The sequence below is a fragment of the Peromyscus eremicus genome, chromosome 8b (genome assembly GCF_949786415.1).
Source record: "Peromyscus eremicus chromosome 8b, PerEre_H2_v1, whole genome shotgun sequence".
Lineage (NCBI taxonomy): Eukaryota > Metazoa > Chordata > Mammalia > Rodentia > Cricetidae > Peromyscus > Peromyscus eremicus.
The window spans coordinates 7,210,414-7,229,479 of record NC_081424.1 but is presented as its reverse complement, the minus strand read 5'-3'; the positions used below and the strand labels follow the sequence as shown (position 1 = coordinate 7,229,479).

General features: G+C 41.6%; 1 protein-coding gene across 8 annotated transcripts in view; it reads left to right on the top strand.

The window, feature by feature from the left end:
• Atg5 (autophagy related 5) overlaps nucleotides 1–19,066 on the top strand; it is a 143,225-nt gene that overhangs the window by 96,456 nt on the left and 27,703 nt on the right. For 5 of the 8 annotated variants that reach the window (XM_059272444.1, XM_059272442.1, XM_059272443.1 and 2 more), the window contains one exon: nucleotides 1,108–1,202. The exons of 1 other annotated variant lie outside the window; for it this stretch is intronic. In XM_059272444.1, coding sequence (XP_059128427.1) covers nucleotides 1,108–1,202 — 95 coding nt within the window. Of the gene's footprint in view, nucleotides 1–1,107; nucleotides 1,207–19,066 lie in introns of those variants that run through there. 2 more of the 8 variants (XM_059272446.1, XM_059272447.1) reach the window with 2 other exon arrangements.

Below are 19,066 nucleotides of genomic sequence, written 5' to 3'. Positions count from 1 at the left end.
TTCAAGGCCAGCCTGGTCTACAGAGTGAGATCCAGGACAGGCACCAAGACTACACTAAGAAACCCTGTCTCAAAAAACCAAACAAACAAACAAAAATGAACCTTGAAAACATCACATTGTGCACATGCATGCACGCACACATACACAGAGCAAATGCAAAAGACCACATACTATATGATTGCATTTACAATGAATGTTCTGACCTCTGGATGTATTTTAAAAAGAGACTGTAGATTTTTATGATCTGTAAATTATAACTTAATTCAACCTGAAAAAATTTTAAAGCATAATCAATATGAAATTAAGCTGCAATTGATAGTTCACACATACACTTCTCTATGTTGTTTCCACCCACCCTCTCCCATGTCCTGTGACTTGAGCCCAGGGCTTGGTACTTGTTAGGTAAGCCACCTCTAGTAGGGGATTATTTCTCTCCTTGACATTTCTCTCTCTCTGTCTGTGTGTATGTAAGTGCGCACGCGTGCGCACATGGAGACCAAAGGTACTCTCAGTGACAAGAAAGCCTCTGCCTTACCTGCAGACAAAGTCCTTCGTTGCCTGTAGCCTGCTAATTAGACTAGGTGCCTTGCCAGGTTTCATGTCTCCTCCTCTTCAGTGCTGAGATTACAAGCCTCCGCCGCCATGCCTGACATTTCTATGTAGGTTCTAGGAGATTGAACTCAGTTTTCATGCTTTAAGGCAAGTGCTATACAGACTTTGCCCCAGCACCAGGTTCCACATTTCGTTGAAAAGCTCTTTTCTACTGTTGTTTCTCTATATAAAAGCTGGCTAATATTTAAATTATGCAAATTTGTCCTAATACAGATTATCAGCAGAAGTTAAATGAAGAGTCATTCTGTCTCTACTGCTGGTCTTTGCCTTGATAACACAAGTAGTCACATACCTGTTTAGGTGTCTCTTGAAAGAAAAACTGTTGTAGATTATTTTCATATCTTGATTTTTGTTAACAATAAGAGAAATAATTTGTTAACCATGCCTAATTGCTTTTCAGAAACTTCAGAGAGAATGTTTAGGACTTTCATGTCTTCTGATGAGCTAGTCCGTTAATGATGTTCACTCTTAATAACAGATTTTATATCCTTTCAGACAGATTTGACCAGTTTTGGGCCATCAACCGGAAACTCATGGAGTATCCTCCAGAAGAAAATGGATTTCGTTATATCCCTTTTAGAATATATCAGGTAGGAAGTAACATTATGAAAATACCACTTTTTCAAAGCTTTGGGCATCTCCTTGAAGCACTGTATCTAAAACTCTTGTGTCTGTGTGGGATCCTGTTAGCATCTGGGTTTGCATGCAGGTTTTCCAGAACCCTCTTTGGCTGGTAGTGGAGCTGGAGGTTGTATTGCAATGTCTGACTCATAGTTGCTCTGGTTACACCTCGTGGACTTGCTGACTCAGCCCTTTGCTTCAGTTTATTTGTAACCCCATGTTAATACCTGAAACACATTCGAAGTCTTGTTTGTTTTGCTGATACAGAGTCTTAAGGAGCACAAACTGGCCTGGAACTTACCTAGTGGAGGCTGGCCTTGAACAACTGTCTCTACCTCCCAAGTACATAGGACGTAGCCATCATATTTGGTTTTATATTAGGAAGCCAGAACTTTATGCATGTTAGGCAAATACTGTGTCAGCTTAACTGCACCCAAAGCCCCAAGGTCTTTTTTTATTAGGGTTTTGAAACAGGGTCTACCACAGAGCCCAGATGGCCTTAAACTTGCAGGTCTTCTACCATAGCCTCCTCAGTGCTGGGAGTGTATGGGAGTGAATAGTGGTAACACTATTTGCCTGATGTGTGTGCCCTACATAAAATGAACAAAGCAACGCCTACCACACCGTAAGTAAACAGCATCCTTTTCTCAGTTAACCCAGTACTACTGCTTTTCTTTTTGTTTTTACTGATGTTTGCTGTAGGCACTGTGCCGTCTCTGACAGAAGCATCCATAAAGCATGGTTTGTATTGGCTGGTGGTTAGCTGATGAAGGCTCGTAGAGATCTGCCTCCCCGGGAGCAGTGGTCAGATACTACTGCATCTGAGGAGAGTCAGCATAGATGGGAAGTCCTCAGTGTTGTAGACAGTGTCTGACAGTCAGTCCCACAGCAAGCCTGCATGAAGTCAAGAGAAGGTTCTGTAGAGTACTTTGAAAATCCACTATACTTGTCATATGACAAATGTTAACTGTACCTTGGGGGCCTGCAGGTACTTGGAACTAGCATACATGGGGCCTGCAGGTACTCAGAACTAGTATACATGAGGACTTGGGTTCAGTTCCTGGCACTGTAAAAGAAGTTGAGTCGATAGTACTTTAAAAAGCAGGGTACCTACTATAATGAAAAATCTGCCATTTAATAGCAGAAATTGAAAGCCTGAGTACTCAGAGTTAGCATTGCAGGTGTTATTTCCAAGGTTCATATTTCTCACAAAGGCAGTGTTATGTCCATGCTTTCAGTCCAGTGTCCAGAAAAACGCCGAGTGTAAATTCTATTAACTCTTATTTTCCTTTCCGTATGCCATGAGCTCTCTAGAAATCACTGTCAGGTATTGCACAGCTTCACTGTGCCTCATTGTGGATAGGATTGGATAACTAACTGCTCCATAGTCTCTGAAGGCATCACCATGAGAAAGAAGAGTTCACAGCGCTTTGAGCTTGGGGCCCCACAGTGCTGATGTCAGTTTTTGCCTCTAACCTGTCTTCTGAACAATACGATAGATTCTTGTTGTAAACACTTGACACTCAGAAGGAGAAGTTTGTGCTTAATGTAAGGATTATAGCTGTCCCAGGAGTGCAGGTGTATGAGAAGAAGTCTTCCTTTTTTAACTCATTTCAGGGACAGTTGTGAGACTGATTTATTATCTCGTGCTTTGGTATCACAATAGAGAAGAATTCAGTATGTAGAGGTGTATGGAGAGTGTCTGTGTCTGGAGAGAAGGGAAGAGGTTGTTTTAGAGACAGGGTTTGCTTTGCAGACTAGACTGACCCTGAGCTCACAGGCTTTCATGCAGTGGCATTTCAGGTGTGCATTAGTGCCCCAGCTTGAGAGAATGGTTTTTATAAATTCTGTCATCACATAGAAAGTGGGAACTTAGAGAGTTCTCAGAACTGACTCCACTAGACCTGGCTGCCAGATGGAGGCTGTGAGAGCCCAGCTTCCTGCAGACCCTTTCCTGTGTGGGGGCGGGGAGGGGCAGGAGACTTCATTGTTTCTGAGTTGCTTTACAAGCTTTCCTCCTTTCCATTTTCGTTCTGGTTTGAGTCTAAAAAAGCTTTCAGAAGTGTGGTGTGTAAGTAAATACCAGTATTTTAGATTTATAGTTTTTGCTAATTTATTCTTTGCTTTCCTCATTTCTCTGTTGTATTTTTAAGTCTCCCTTTTATGCCCTAACCAAAGGGAAATGGGGCCTCCATTTCTTTTTCCTAATTATATTCTCGTAGTAGCATGAGATTTTATCATCCAATTTCTGATTATCTGTGTAACTGCAATAGTCTGTTTATTAGGTGCAGCTGTTACGTATGCAGCATTTTAGTTAACACTTCATCTAAGCAGCGCGCGCACGCGCGCGCGCGCGCACACACACACACACACACACACACACACACACACACTTGAGACCTTACATTAGTAAGAATATTTTAAGGAAAGCCCAGAAGCCTGCATTTAGTAGACAAATGAAGAATAATTTTTTTATTAAAATATTAGTTGACTCTGAAGAGACACATGTCACTTCCTTGGGATAGAACAAATGCAATGTAGAATTAGCACCCACACCTAGTTCTGATATGTCAACAACTTATTTTTTGTTTCCAAATTAAGTTTATCATATTTATATAACATAATTATCACAATGAATGAGATAACTTGAGTGCAGCTTGACCAGATGAGCCACTAGGAATCTAAAATTTTGTGACTGGTGATATTCTTCATATCCTTGACTTCTGTAAAGATTGTTTAGATGCTATTTATTTTTCATATGTGGTGTTCATCACGGACTCAGAATGAGTACAGTCAAGTAACAAAATTTTATGGTAAAAGTCAGATTCATCCAGAATTCTGTAGCATTGTTACAGACCATGCATCTGTCATTTACATAGTAGTCAGTGTGTGAGTTTCAGGTCTGTGTTCCTGAACTCCAGGTGCTTCAGTGTGAGCCAGTGGTCTAGAAATGAGGTTAATGGCCAGAGGTGTTTCCGACATGTAACCAAAATGTTATTTAGAATTACACACATAAACAGATGGCGACTAATGAGGTTACCCACCAAGAAGCTTTGTAAAATGGCCTTGAAATCTCTGGGCATTGGAGCTAGTGCTGAAACCACTAGACATCGGTGTTTATGCTTTGCACTTAGGCATGTGGTGAGGATGCTGTGACTTTTTAGGAAGCACGGGATATCTAACTGAACTCAGCCAGTAGCATTCAGTAAGAAAACTCTAATTTGTCTTATGTGGCATGTTCCATCCTGAGCTGTGCCCTGGGAACTCCAGTGGATAGTGTTATGTTGGGCTGGTGTTACACTACACTGCTTACAAAACTTGTAATAAAAAGTTTAATGGAAGCTAACAAACTGAGTGTGAAGATCAGTATAAAACTGCAGGTGTGATCTCCGTGAAGAGGGAAAGCTGCCTGTGCAGTAAGTCAGGTGCCAGTGCGTCTGTCTTCTGGGAGGCCAGAAAAGACCTCCTCCAGGAAACAGTGCATCCCAGAATTGAGCAGAGCGGGTGGCCTTAGGATAGGCAAAGAGACGTGAGGAGGACTTGTAGGCAAGGGAGACACTGATTTTGGGTGGGGGGGGGGTGGTTCTGTTTGTTGTGGACATCAGGGGTAAGAATTAGGCAGGGAGGAAGGCTGCAAAGGAAAGGTTACTGCATCGAGGATCTTGTTTTATCTGGTAAAGAGCAGGGAGTCTTAAGGGGTATCCAACAGTCTGAATAGCTGATAATCATGGTCCAGCATCATTTAGTCACTTTGTTCTGCAGGTTGCTTGAGACTCCTCTTAGAAATAATAGAACTGTGTTATTTTAAGTTTTAAACAGTAAAGGTTGATAAATAGTGCCTAGTTTCTAAGGAAATTCAAATGATTTCTGCTTGTCTTTATCAGCTATAAAAAGTAAAACAGAGTTTGCATTTAGTTTGTCAGTGTTTCATAATCACCAGAACTCTGCTCCCCTCCCATTTCTCCAGTATAAAGTCATTTTAATATAGCACTAAAGCCTCGTTAATGTTTTAATTTGATTGAGAGGTTTGCTTACCAATTTTACTTAAGCAAATCTACTTACCTTCCATTGTGATTCACTGAAGAATGTAATAGTTAAGGGATTTCAAAGAATGTGATTGTGATTGGAAACTGGATTGGCTGGGACTAACTTGTTATTTCCAAAATGAGGAGGGGCCAGATTTCAGACATCGCTGTATTTTCTGAATTTTTTAACAGAAATGTGTGACAAATGATGGCCGTGTCTTTTAGGCCTCTCTTCCTCCAGGGTTATATTCCTGGTCTCTTACTGTCTTTATAGTTTAGTTGGCATTTGTCATTACTTCTAGCCAAAAAGCTGGTGACAAAGAAGGGAGACTTGCTGACTAGTAAACCAAACAGTTTTTTAAGTTTAGTTTTAACTCATTTCCAAAGAATATGTGTGGTCTGTAGTTTGTTTTTCTTAGTACAAACTATCCTTTTCCCACAGGCCTCTTCTACTTTATGTTAAAGTAATTGATGACTAGACTATTTCTGGATGCCCCATACTGCTTTTTCAGTATCCTAGTTCATTTTTAATTTTTTTGCATTTTTTTTAAGATTTGTTTTTTTATGTGTTTGCTTGCATGTATGGTGTATGCACTGTGTGTATGCCTGGTAAGGACAGAGAGGGCTGAGTCTGGGGCTGTAGACGGTTATGAACCACCACGTGGATGCTGGGGAGTGAACCCAGGTCCTCTGGAAGAGCAGCCATGCTCTTAACTGCTGAGCCAGCATTCCAGCACCACCACCCACCCCCATTATTTTTACTTAATTTTAGCTTTCAATTTTCAGTTAACTGTGACTCACCTTATGTTTTCATTTGCTTGGTGGGGTTGGGGTGGTCTTATTTAGCCTATTGGCTTTGAACTCTCTATGTACTATGTAGTTCAGGCCGTCCTTGAACTCATCTTCATAAGTGCTGTAATTATAGGCATGAGCCAGTATGCTCAGCTCTATTTCTTTAGCTTCATCATTTCTGCTGTTTAGTAGCATGCATTTTCCTACTTTCCTTTAATTGTTTTCAGTGTTTTCCTTTATATACATTTGAATAGTTCTGTTTAAAGCCCTTATCTAGTTTCTGGTCTTCTCAAGTCAGCCTATTTCCTTATTTTCTTGTATGTGTTATAATTTGTGTGGTCATCTAACAAAAGATCTTTAAATGCCTGTAATGAGTACACATCCCTGCCTTGCGTGTGTGTGTGTGTGTGTGTGTGTGTGTGTGTGTGTGTGTGTGTGTGTATTTTGCATGCCTAAGTGTGCAAACAAGCAATGTACAAGCTGGCTTTACTTTTTATATGAAGACATCTTCAAAGCTGGCCTCGGGATGGGGATTTAGAGTCACTGCAGAGTTTTTGTGAGTGCAATTCTGTTCTGTGTCTTATTTGTTCTGGATTACCATTGGATGTGTTGGGGCTTTCAGACCCTTTCAATTTCTTGTTTCTAGATTTTTCCTTTTCAATTTTTTGGTTAACTTATTTGCTATTACTGTTGTCTTCTAGTAGCTATGATGTTTTAAAATTGCCAGTGAGTTTTGTTTCTGGACGTAAGGTTGTTTTCACTGAGTGAACTCTGTCTGACCAGATAAACCCTAGGACAGACAAGTCAGATGACAGTTTTCTGAGGAAGAACTCCAACCACATTCTGACCCCTCCTTTAGCAACAAGGCTGCAGCAATCCCAGGCTGAGGATGTGGATAGTCCACTGTAAAGCTTTTGGCATGAGACAGAATCACAGAAAGCTGAAAAGCGATAAAATTTCTTCTTGGAACAGAAGTTTCCCAAGTTGTTGCAAGCCTTTGGCTCTTTTGTTTGTTTGCTTAGAACAAGTTAAAGAAATTTTGTCAGTGTTTTAGTTTCTTCTATTGTTGTATAAAGGACCCTGACAAGCATCCTCCGGGAAGGAGAAAGGGCTTACTCTCTCTTGCAGTTCAAATCTCTCTCACAGTCCTTCCTATTGGGAAAGTAAAGGCCACTGATCAGTCACATCCAGTCAGGAATATGCTGATGCTCCTGCCTCAGTTAGTGTGAACAAAATAACCCCACAGGCTTGCCCAGAGGCCCTTCTCCCTGATGGCAGCTAAACTCAGCATCAGTGTTTCTCCTTGCTTGGTGGAGGAAAGCATATGAAAAGGCAGAGCACTACTGAAAAGAGCCTCTACTACCTTCAAAACTTGATAAATGGATTTTGTAGAAATTGGAAGAAAACAATGGACTAAAGTATTTCCTAGGGCTTTGTTGTTGTTTGATGGAGGGGAGGGTTGTTTTGTTTTGAGACAGGGTCTCACTGTGTAGTCCTGACTGGCCCATAACTTGCTGTGTACTGGCCTTGAGCCAGAGGTCTAACTCCTCTGCCTCCAGAGTTTAAAGGCATGCATGTCTGGCTGCCGCTGTTGTTCATAACTATTTCTAAAATCCAAAAATGTTAACTGAGTATTCTACCTAAGAATAAGAGTCTTGCTATATTAAATGATCAATGATTGCTTTCTCTAAAAACTTACATCTTATAGCTAATGATCCCCCACGTAGAGAACTTTGGAAGATCTTAAAGAATTAACTCTCTAGCATGTAGCCATATAGTGGTTAAAATGGAAAGGTTTCAAGTCAGGTACAGTGATATATGACTGTAATCTCAGTCTTGGGACTGTGGCAAGAAAATGGCAAGTTCCAGGACAGTCTCAGCTACCTCAAATGTAAAAGGGGCTTTCGATTTGGGCACTTTCAACTGGCATCCAGCTAGGCATGTGACATGGGGCACTCATGTCACATTTCTGGATGTTCAATATCTGTAAAGTATGGATCAGTAATGTTTTGTTCCTGTGAAGATTAAATGTGTCTAGGTCACAGTAAATGTTAAGAATGGTATGGCAGATGCAGAGATCCACAGCCAAGCATCAGGCCGAGCTCTGGACAACCAGTCAAAGAGAGGGAAGAGGGATTATATGAGCAAGGGAGGTCAAGACTATGATGGGGAAATCTACAGAGACAACTGAACCAAGCTCATAGGAACTCACAAACTTTAGACCAACAGCTGTGGAACCTGCATGGGATTGGACTGGGCCCTCTGTGTACAGGAAACAGTAGTGTAGCTGGGTCTGTTTGAGGGGCCCCTGGCAGTGTGATCAGGATCCATCCCTGGTGCATGGGCTGGCTTTCTGGAACCCATTACCTATGGTGGGATGCCTTGCTCACCCTTGATGCAGGGGAAGGGGCCTGGTCCTGCCTCAACTGAATGTACCAGGCTTTACTGACTCCCCGTTGGAGGCCTCACCCTTTTGGAGGAAGGGATGAGGAATGGGGGGGCGGGGCTGAGGGGGAGCGGGAGGAGGGATGAGAGGGGGAACTGTGGATGGTATGTAAAATGAATAAAGACAAAGTTTTCCTTACAAAGGAAAAAGAGTGTGTGGTGTGGAGAAGGAGTAAGGTAGAGATAGAGGAGCCAAGCTCAGACCTGCTGTCCCACCAGTTGTGCATTAGGCAAGTGAGTTTTGTGTCGAATTAGCTTAAAGCATAATTTTGTTGCAAATTATTTTAATGTGTGGTCATGCTCCCTATATTTTATTTCGTGGCCAGTGGAGTACACAGGATGATTTGTTCATTCCGTTCGTCTTCGTTACTCCTCTTTCTTTCTCCGCAGGTTGCCAGACCCCACACTTTGGAGTAAGTGTGACTCACTTTATTTGAATCGCTCATTCTGACGCTCCAGAACAGCCTGCCTTTAGTCTCCATATTCCCCTTTGCATTCTTGTTCCTTCCTCTGCAGAGCTTGTGGTGATTCTTGTAGAATTTTCTGCTGTGTTTCTTTCCCTCCAACCTAGAGTGGTTTTGTTGTTGTTGTTGTTGTTGTTGTTGTTGTTGTTGTTGTTGTTACAGATTCTGGCTCTGTTGCCAGGGCTGTCTTTGAACCCCCAGCCTCGTTAGTTCTGGGACCAGCGTGCCACCACACCCAGCCAACACATTGCCGTTAATTTGATATTACGTATAGCTACCAGTATGCAGATAACATCACATGGAATTGTTTAAAGTCGTGCTGTTTTATTTTCTTGCCCTGTTAACCTCTCAGAGAAATAGGCCTTCCTCTCACAGTGCCTGTGTAACCTTACTTCAGACATCACTTCCGGCAAATCCTCCTTAATCTTTTCACCTGGTGCTATATGGAGATTAATTCTTTGTTCTCTGTTCTGTATCTTGGATATTGTACCTTTGCCATGGCAGAAGCTAGGGGAACCATCCGACATGTCAGTGCTGATTTTGGAGTAAGACAACTTGGAATAAAAGTGACTGGCCCAGGGTGTAACTGATGACCTGACAGCCGGTCTGAACGTGGGCCTTCTGACCTTCAGTTTGCCTTTTCCATACACTGTAGACAGAAGTGTGTGGAGTTTTCTGCACTCAGTAACCTGCTGGCTGTCTTCCTTTGCATCGTGGCAGCCGCTTCAGAAACTGTGTCCTACCATTGAGAGTGAGTGAACTATGGTTTTAGTGTCGTTTTTAACATGCCTGAATCCTATATTCTCTGTGCTCCTTTTAAAATAAGTAGGTAAATTGAGGCCTGCAGGGGGCAGTCCAACACAGCAAATATTTAATGTATTTAGTAATCTCAGATGGCTTAGAATTAAATTACTTCCTATGGAAAAAAAATTTTAAGGAAAGCAAATTATAGATGAATAACAGTAATTGCCAACATTTATTTTGTATTTTTGAGGACCAGATTCTGTTTGACTATTTGTGTTTATTCCCTTATGTGCTCATGTTTTGTATACAGATGAGATCACTGAGAGGTACTCTGGTCATTGATGTTCACTGGGTTCATCCATCTGGTGATTAGAAAACCTGGGCTTTGAATGGAGATAGTGGAGCCTCACTCCAGAGCCTGTTCTCTTTCCTAGGCTGTTGAGTTAACTTCCTTTGCTTTCTTAGCCTTATCATTATTGCTTCTCATTTGAAATTGTATTCATTTCAGTCTGTATACACTTATATTACTCCCCCATTCTGTGGCTTCCAATTTTCAGTCCCTTTTCTTTTATAGAGAAAGGTCACAGAAAATGTGAAGAAATTAAAACATAGCTAAAATTGTGGGGCCTTTTCTTCATTACAGAAAGTTTTTTTATTTACCAGTTAGGCAATTTTTATTGATCAGTTTAAGATCAATTTTAGCAATAGAATGGATGTTATTGCTTGTACCTATGTTTGAGATAATCTGAAGTAACCTTAAAGCCTCAGTCATTAATATCTCATCTGAAAAGACGTTGTGAATGAAATGGTTTCAGCAGTTTGACTGAGACCGTCTTGGTTGTCAGAAGCAGGGTTTGGGAATGGATGAGGTGACTCAGCTGGTAAAAGCACTTGCCATGTCAGCCAGCCAGCCAGAGTTTGGAAGGACAGAACAGACTCCTGAGAGTTGTCCTCCAACCCCCCCCCCACACACACACACACACACACCCCAGAGCACACATGCACACCTGTATCCACACACATCATGCACACACAACTCACACAATAATAAAGTTTTTAAAGTTAGAGTATTTTTACTACTTTAGTAAAACACACAGCACACACACATACACACCATCTATCAGTTACTGATATGTATTTCTTCCTTTTCCAACAATATGATAGCTTCACCTCTCCTTCCTGAGAATTTGAGTAGATACACAGCACACACACATACACACCATCTATCAGTTACTGATATGTATTTCTTCCTTTTCCAACAATATGATAGCTTCACCTCTCCTTCCTGAGAATTTGAGTAGATACAGTAAGAACAAGTGAGGCTGGAATTGGTCAGTTTTAAAATTTGACTGATGATACTTATGTTACATGTAAGACAGTCTAAAATGTGAACAGTTGTTGAAAATAGAAGTGTGTGATGAGCTAGTCAGAAGTATTTAACATCACAAAACAGCAAGCTGTCTACATATCAAATCTGTGAGAATGTGTTTATTCCTGATGTTTCTGAGGTGGATTGTCAGCACTGGTAATAAGTGCCGGTCTTAGCATTTCAGTGACTAAATTCAGTTCTCCCGCATTCACAGACATCTGATGGGCCAGGTTCCTGATTTGCCATACCCTAGTATGATCTTGGTCGTAGCAACTCTGTCTTAGTCACTGTAGAGAATTTTCATTCTTTAACCTTAATGTACCCTCCCCACTGACCAGTGGTTTCTTGCTTTCTTTGTCACTGTTGGACTTCATCAGTCTCTTTTAAAACTGTACATAATGTCAACATCTGGAACGATGATTCTCAGGCAGTCATTCGAGCTGCTGACAGCTCTGTGCTGTCAGAAATCTGCTTAATCACTTGTTTCAATAGGGAAAACTGCCTTCTAATTTTTTTCCGGTTCTTCTCATAAATGATTTTCATATAACATGCAGAGCACACACCTGTCCGTTGAGAACAGAATTACTGGGCTTTGATTCTTAGTAGTGGTTCCTTCTTTTGGGCAAATATGAGAGTTGCTTTTGGTAGAATTACTCAGACTTTAAAAATAACTACTTGCTAATACTTTCAAGTAGGTTAAATATAAGGTGATCATTTAGGAATATGAGAAGGAAAATCAATTTAAAAAGAACAAGGTAGGCTGGAAGTGTAGATCAGTGATAGAGCATGTGCCTAGCATACCCTAGGCCCAAGGTAAGTCCCCAGCACCACCTACACACACACATACACTCCCTCAAACACTCAAACAAAGCAGAACTAATTTCTATTCTTTTTTATTGGAGCCTGACCAACTTTCTTTCATGTTTTATATCAGTGTACCTTATAAAGTACATGACAGAGTTGTGAGTCACACTTGTTTAAAAATAGTTTTATTCTTAGGGCTGGAGAGATGGCTCAGCAATTAAGAGCACTGGCCGCTCTTCCAGAGGTCCTGAGTTCAATTCCCAGCAACCACATGGTGGCTCACAACCATATGTAATGAGATCTGGCGCATAGACAGAACACTGTATACATAATACACAATAAATAAATCTTTAAAAAAATGTTTATTCTTGAACAATGTCCTGCATCTGTACAGTGTACCTTGGTCATAGCCACCGATCTTTCCTTCCATCCCACTCCCCTCACACACACCCACCTCTGTAGCCTCTTCCTGGTTCTACCTCACAGAATCCAGTTTGTGCCGCCAGTGTCAGTGTGGGCACCCTGCCGTCAGCCACATGCCAGGAGAAAAATGACCCCCATCCTAGTTTACTTTGTTCTGTGGTCCATGCAGGTTTTTTAGAATACATACACATGTGCATATATTGTATTGATCGTGAATTGGCTCTGACATGAGCCATTGCCTAGGCAGTTGCATCTTTGCAGTTTGAGAAGTGTTAACATTTTAATCCTTAGTTCACAGTATAATCTGATACAAATATTATGTGCATATATTGTATTGATCGTGAATTGGCTCTGACATGAGCCATTGCCTAGGCAGTTGCATCTTTGCAGTTTGAGAAGTGTTAACATTTTAATCCTTAGTTCACAGTATAATCTGATACAAATATTCTATTGTATTATCTGAGTCTAGTACCTTGGAACTTTTTTTAACATTTTATTTTATTCTATTCATCTTACATATCTACCACAGATCCCCCTCTCTTCCCTCCCACCCCCCAGCCTTCCTCCCAAACCACCCCCAATTCCCTCCTCCAATAAAGCAAGAAGTGAGCAGAGCCTGGTGCATTTAGTTGAGGCAGGTCCAAGTCCCTCCCCCTGCCTCAAGGCTGTATGTCCCATAGGTAGTAGGCTCCAAAAAGCCAGCTCATGCACCAGAGATGGCTCCTGATCCTATGCCAGGGGGTCCCTTAAGCAGATCAAGCTACACAACTGTCTCACTTATGCAGAGGGCCTAGTCCAGTCCCATGGAGGCTCCACAGGTGTTGGTCTAAAGTTCATGAGTTCCCACTAGTTTGGTTTGGTTGTCTCTGTAAGTTTCCCCATCATGATCTTGATGTCCCTTGCTCATAGAACCCCTCTTCTCTCTCTCCACCTGGACTCCTGGAGCCTGGGCCTGGTGCTTGGCTGTGGATCTCTGTATCTCCTTCCATCAGTTACTGGATGGTGGCTCTATGATGATGGTTGGGTATTCACCAATCTGATTACTGGAGTAGGCTCGTTCAGGCACCCTCTCTACCATTGCTAGTAGTCTAAGCTGGGGTCATCCTTGTGGATTCCTAGGAACTTCCCTATACCCGATTTCTCCCTATCCTCATGATATCTCCCTCTATCATGGTATCTCTTTCTTTGCTCTCCCACTCTGTCCCTGAGTCTGGTGCCTTGGAACATTTTACAGAATATATTCTGCTTTGAATGGGGTAAATTTGTTTTGGTTTGGCTTGGTTTTTTTGAGACAGGGTTTCTCTGTGTAGTTTTGGTGCCTGTCCTCGATCTTGCTCTGTAGACCAGGCTGGCCTTGAACTCACAGAGATCTGCCTGGCTCTGCCTCCCAAGTGCTGGGATTAAAGGCGTGCTCCATCACCACCTGGCTGAACAGGGTGAATTTCTTAATGGTCTACTTAGAGAGTACCAGCCGAACTTCAGTGCTGGTTCAAGAAGCTGCTAATGGAGAGTAGTACCTTGAGTTGAGGGTTAGCGCTGTCATTGAAAGCAAGAGTGATTATAATCCAGCAGGCTTGGATACGAATTTGAGTAGGCCATATGTGTACCTTGGGTGTACATGAAAGTCACTTGCTGCAGTCACATGTGACACCATTATGTATAAAACAAATCAAATTGAACTAGTTGTGAAATGGTATTAAATTAGCATTTTGAATGCCTATTGAGTTCACTGATTAGTTACTTGTATACTAGATGTGGGTAAGTTAATGCTTGTGCATGTATGAGAAGAAAAGGCATATTATTTACTGAACTTGTTTTAACTATTCTTTATGCCATATAAGCATATCCTTATACCATTATAAATAGAAAATATATTCAAAATATGGAAAATTAATGTGTGTTAAGAAACGACATGCTTTCAAAGTTAAAATATCTAGAAAACAAGGCATGGGTGGCACATGCTTGTATTCTGGAAGTAATGGCCCGATGACCAGACATTCAAGGTCATATTCAGCTGTATAGTGAGATGGAGGCCAGCCTGGGCTATATTAGACCCTGTCATGAAAGGGATAAAAAGCTAATGTTGATACCCAATGCAGTACTTATTCTTAACATTTTACCTAGAATTTTCAAAATACAGATAAGAAAATTATTGGTTACTTCGCATATACAAAAGGAAATAATTTATTCTACTTGTTTAAATAGCACCTTTCTAATATATTTTTCCCTTGGTCTTTGTGTCTTTCTCTCTTTTCTTCCTCCTTTTTTTCCAACTTTCCCATTCTCCCTCCCTTGTGGAATCCTCCTCTCCTCTGTTTCACGAATCTGAAGTGTTTTTACTGCATAGTAAACCACTTCCTATTTTAATGAAAGTCTTGAAGTTTACTTTTTAAAGGAGTGCAGTGTGTTGCTGAAGAAAACTGCCTCCCTTAGCTTACACCGAAACCTTTTCATCATGGTGAAGGTAATTGTTACTGTAAGCCACAGCTAATTTCTGACTGTGTGTGTTTGAAGTAATGTCAGATGGGGTGCGATGCTCTTCACTGGGTGCTCATTGTAGCTGTAGATGCTTCATATAAAACAGGGTAGAGGAGCTCCCAAAGGACCTGCACATCAAAGTATAATTTGAACTCTGGTTTTTATGTTGCTTGAGGAATGCTTAATGGACAAGAGCTAACAAATTTATTTTCTTCCCAAATACGCTGTTATCTTAAATTTTTTAAATTTTTTACTTCCATGCCTTCTGTGTGTTATATATGATGGATTAGTTTTGTTGCTTTGGAATGTTCTAACAACATTCATATTAAATACTGTAGTTGTAGTTCATGTTTTGTGTGATCAGGAGCATTTTTTTCCTTACCTGCAGTTAGTTCTAGGGCAACCAAAATGTAAAAAATATAAAACATTATATTTTAAGTTATAGCATCATGCTCTTTAACTCATCTCTAGTTTGGTAATTATTCATGAAGCCATGTTTATCTTCTTAGCCACAGTGTATTCTCTTTTGCTAGTATTTGATAACATACAACTTCACTAAGTCTTTGATTACAGAACGCATTTTATTCAGCTCCCCACCACAATCTCCATTTCTTAATTTTGGCAAATTTTTATTTAAATTAGATGAGTTATATCAATCTTTTTGTTTTGTTTTTAGAGACTGGGTTTCTCTACATTGGGCTGTCCTGGCACTGTGTTGACCAGGCTGGGCCTCAAGCTCACAGAGAGATCTGCCTGCTATGCTTCTCCAGTACTGGAAACAAAGGTGTGCACCACTACACCTAGTTTATATCCATCTTTGATGGTCGTGATTTTCCCAGAATCCTTTTTAAAGGTCATGATGTCCTAGGCTGGTCCTGGCAGTACTGCCTTACCTCACCTGCGCTGCTTATAAATGCTTCTCCAGTGTTGTCCTGAGTACTACAAGAGTACTTCTTTCTACATGTGGAAACCCATAGGACAGGAAAGGCAGAGGCAAGGAACTGACTAGTTCAAATGAGTCATTTACTGGGGAGGGTGTGTGTGGAATATCCCTGTAATCCTAGTACTCAGGAGGTTGAGGCAGGAGGATTTTAAGAAGCCAGCCAGAGCTACATAGCAAGAGCCTATCTTTTTTTCTTTTCTTTTTTTCAGTTCCTTTCCAGTCCTGGTTTACTGTTTCCCAACAGAGTGCCCACCATAGAACATAATTATAATTTTAGCAGTGCCACAGAGGAACTAGTGCTTCATAACAAACAGGAGCACATAGTTGTCTGCTTAGACACAGGGTTGGCCTCATGAGCGTCTGGATTCTAAGTCTGCCTGCTGGCTTGTGGACCTGAGGTTATATGGTGAGACCTCCTGTGGACCAAGTTCAACATGATTTTAAGAATGAGCCTCTCTCCGCCCCTTCCCATGGGTGATTACTCAGTCATTGGCAGTTACCAGGAGCATTTTAGGGACTCCCAGAGACTTCTTCCAACATCACTTTGTGATGTGCAGTGGAGAGTTCATTGCAGATAACCAGCCGGAAGCCCCTGCCTCTGCCACAGAGAATGCTGGACCTGGCCCCCTTGAAGAAGGCCTTTCCACCTTTGTCCTTGAAGATCTTCCAACAGCAATACAGGCTACCTGTCCATGATGTCCCTCCAGACGGCAGCATTCCATGTGTGTCCCTGCACATTGTCAAAGGGGTAGGAACAACCTACCTGCATGACCAGCTCACCATGGTGTGGTGTGCGTGTTCTTAGGGTCTGGCAAGACGGTCTTGGGGCTGTCACACATGCCGAGGAAGATGGCGCGGGAGGCGCTGATGCCCTAGATGGATACGTTGAAGCCCTGCTCTAGGTGGGAAATGCTGTCTGACTTGTGGATCCAGAGGCAGTTTCCCATGTCGGCCTACAGGCATGTCCGGGTGAAGTCTGGCGGGTAGACGACCAGCAAATACAGCAGCAAGAGGTGACTCTGCACTCAGATGTCCATGCAGCCCAGGAACACCTGCTCGTATCTATCCTTGAATGCTGAGCTGAGAGCTGCTGCATGGGGAGGCAGCTGATGAGATTGGCCCGGTTTCTGCACCAGAAGGACAACCTCACCCTGCATTGGGCTCTGTGTGTTGTCGGCCTTGATCAGCGTGCTGGTGTGTTGCACCCAACAATAGTGCCATTGTTGTGTGTTAGGACACCTGGAGGCAGAGGTAGACCCTACCCTATGCACCCACCTGCAAGTGACCCCAGAACTCTCAGGGGAACCAAGGATTCCTCACTCATTCGTTCAAATTCAGAGACCATAACTTTAAAAAAATAAATAAAAGAAAACAAAAACAATTCATAGTGACTGGATTTTATAAAAATGCTTTTGTTGACAAGAAAAGACATTCAAGATAATAAGGTGGACAGATCTCATGAGATGGGATAAGTGTGACTCTCAGGCTCAGAAGTTAAGAGCTCTTGCTGGAAGGACCTGAGTTAGGTTCCCAGCACTCATTGGGGCAGCTTGCAACCATCTCTAATTGTAGTTCCAGGGGATCTGTCACCCTTTCCTGCCATCCGTGGGTATGTGTGCTCCTATTAACCCTTATTAACAGCATGTATTTTAGTAAATTTTCATCTTAAAGCTAACATCTTGGCCAGGCAGTGGTAATGCACACCTTTAATCCCAGAACTCGAGAGGCAGAGGCAGGTGGCTCTCTATGAGTTCAAGGCCAAGCCTGGTCAAGAGTGAGTTCCAGCCGGGCGGTGGTGGCGCACGCTTTTGATCCCAGTACTTGGGAGGCAGAGTCAGGTGGATCTCTGTGAGTTCGAGGCCAGCCTGGACTACCAAGTGAGTTCCAGGAAAGGCGCAAAGCTACATGGAGAAACCCTGTCTCGAAAAAAAAAAAAAAAAAAAAAAAAGTGAGTTCCATGGCAGCTGAGGCTACACAGAGAAACCCTCTCTTGAAAAAAACAAAAACAAAACAAAATAAAAAACAAAAAACTAACATCTTGTACTTTAAAAACTTTTCAGCTGCATTTTAATTATCAGGTCATAAAATATTAAATGACTTTTGACAAACAGGTAGTTTCTTCCATTCTCATTCAGAATTGCTATGCTGTTCATTCTGTTGGGGGAAATGTGAAATATTCTGAATTGATGATAATGATAAGAATAGTTCTCTAACCTTTGGGGTCTTTCAACCTCCTTTGATTTTTTTAAATATAATTATTTTGAAGTAACTCATACTTAGTCATTTACAAAGCTTAAGACATTCCCCAAGAGGACTCACCACTCTTATCAAGTCATATGAGTAAAAATTAAAGGGGGGGGCAGCTTTTTTGTGTGTGGCAGGGAACAGTGTCTTGTTCTTTCTTGTTCCCATGTACTTAAGTTGTTGTTTGTTCTTAATCACGACTGAGTATTCAGCAGTTTTGTTGAGTTGTTATTTCTAGTAGCATACATGTCACTCATTTAGAATATTATTCAGTGAGTTTTTCAGAACATCACAAATTCATGCAGCTATCAAAACTACAAGTGTCACATTTTCATCCCCCAAAGAGGAAATCCCATGCCCATTAGCAGGCACTCATCTCCCCACTTACTACAACCACTAGTTTATTGTGTGTGTGTGTGTGCCTTTTGCCCATTCTGAACATGTAAGAAATTAGAGGGCTATAATACACGGGCCTTTGTGTGTGGTGTCTTTTCACTTGCATTATGTCCCAGGTTCACACTTGCTGTGAATCACAATTGCTCATCTAGAACAACGGGGTTTTTGTATGGTCCAGTATATGGCTGTTGCCCACTGGTAGACATTTGGATTGTTTTCATTTGGGGGCTATTACAAATGTATTATGAGTGTAATACTGAGTGATAATGCACAATTTTTTATGGTGATCATTTTTGTTTGTTTCTCTTCTGTGGGTATTTAAAGAGTACAATTTGCAGGCTATATGCTGATTATTTGTTTGGTTTTTTGAAGTATTGTTGGTTTCCAAAGCATCTTCAGTGTATTCCTACCCATCATAAATGAGGGTGCCAGCAGCCTGGTCGGTGCTTCGTCTCTGTCGTTTTCATCCCAGGCTGTTCCATGGCCACATTGTGGTTTTGAGCTGCATTTCTCTGATGACTAGTGACATTGCTAAGAATCTTCCCATGTACTTAAGTTGTTTGTTCTTATGAGAAATATCTTTAAATTATTGGCTTTTGTTTGTTTCTGGTGTTTGTTTGTTCTTTATTCAATTAGTTATGGGGGGGCATGTTTTGAGACAGGCTTTCAGTTCAGTGGCCTAGACCCTAACCCTGCTTTATACTTG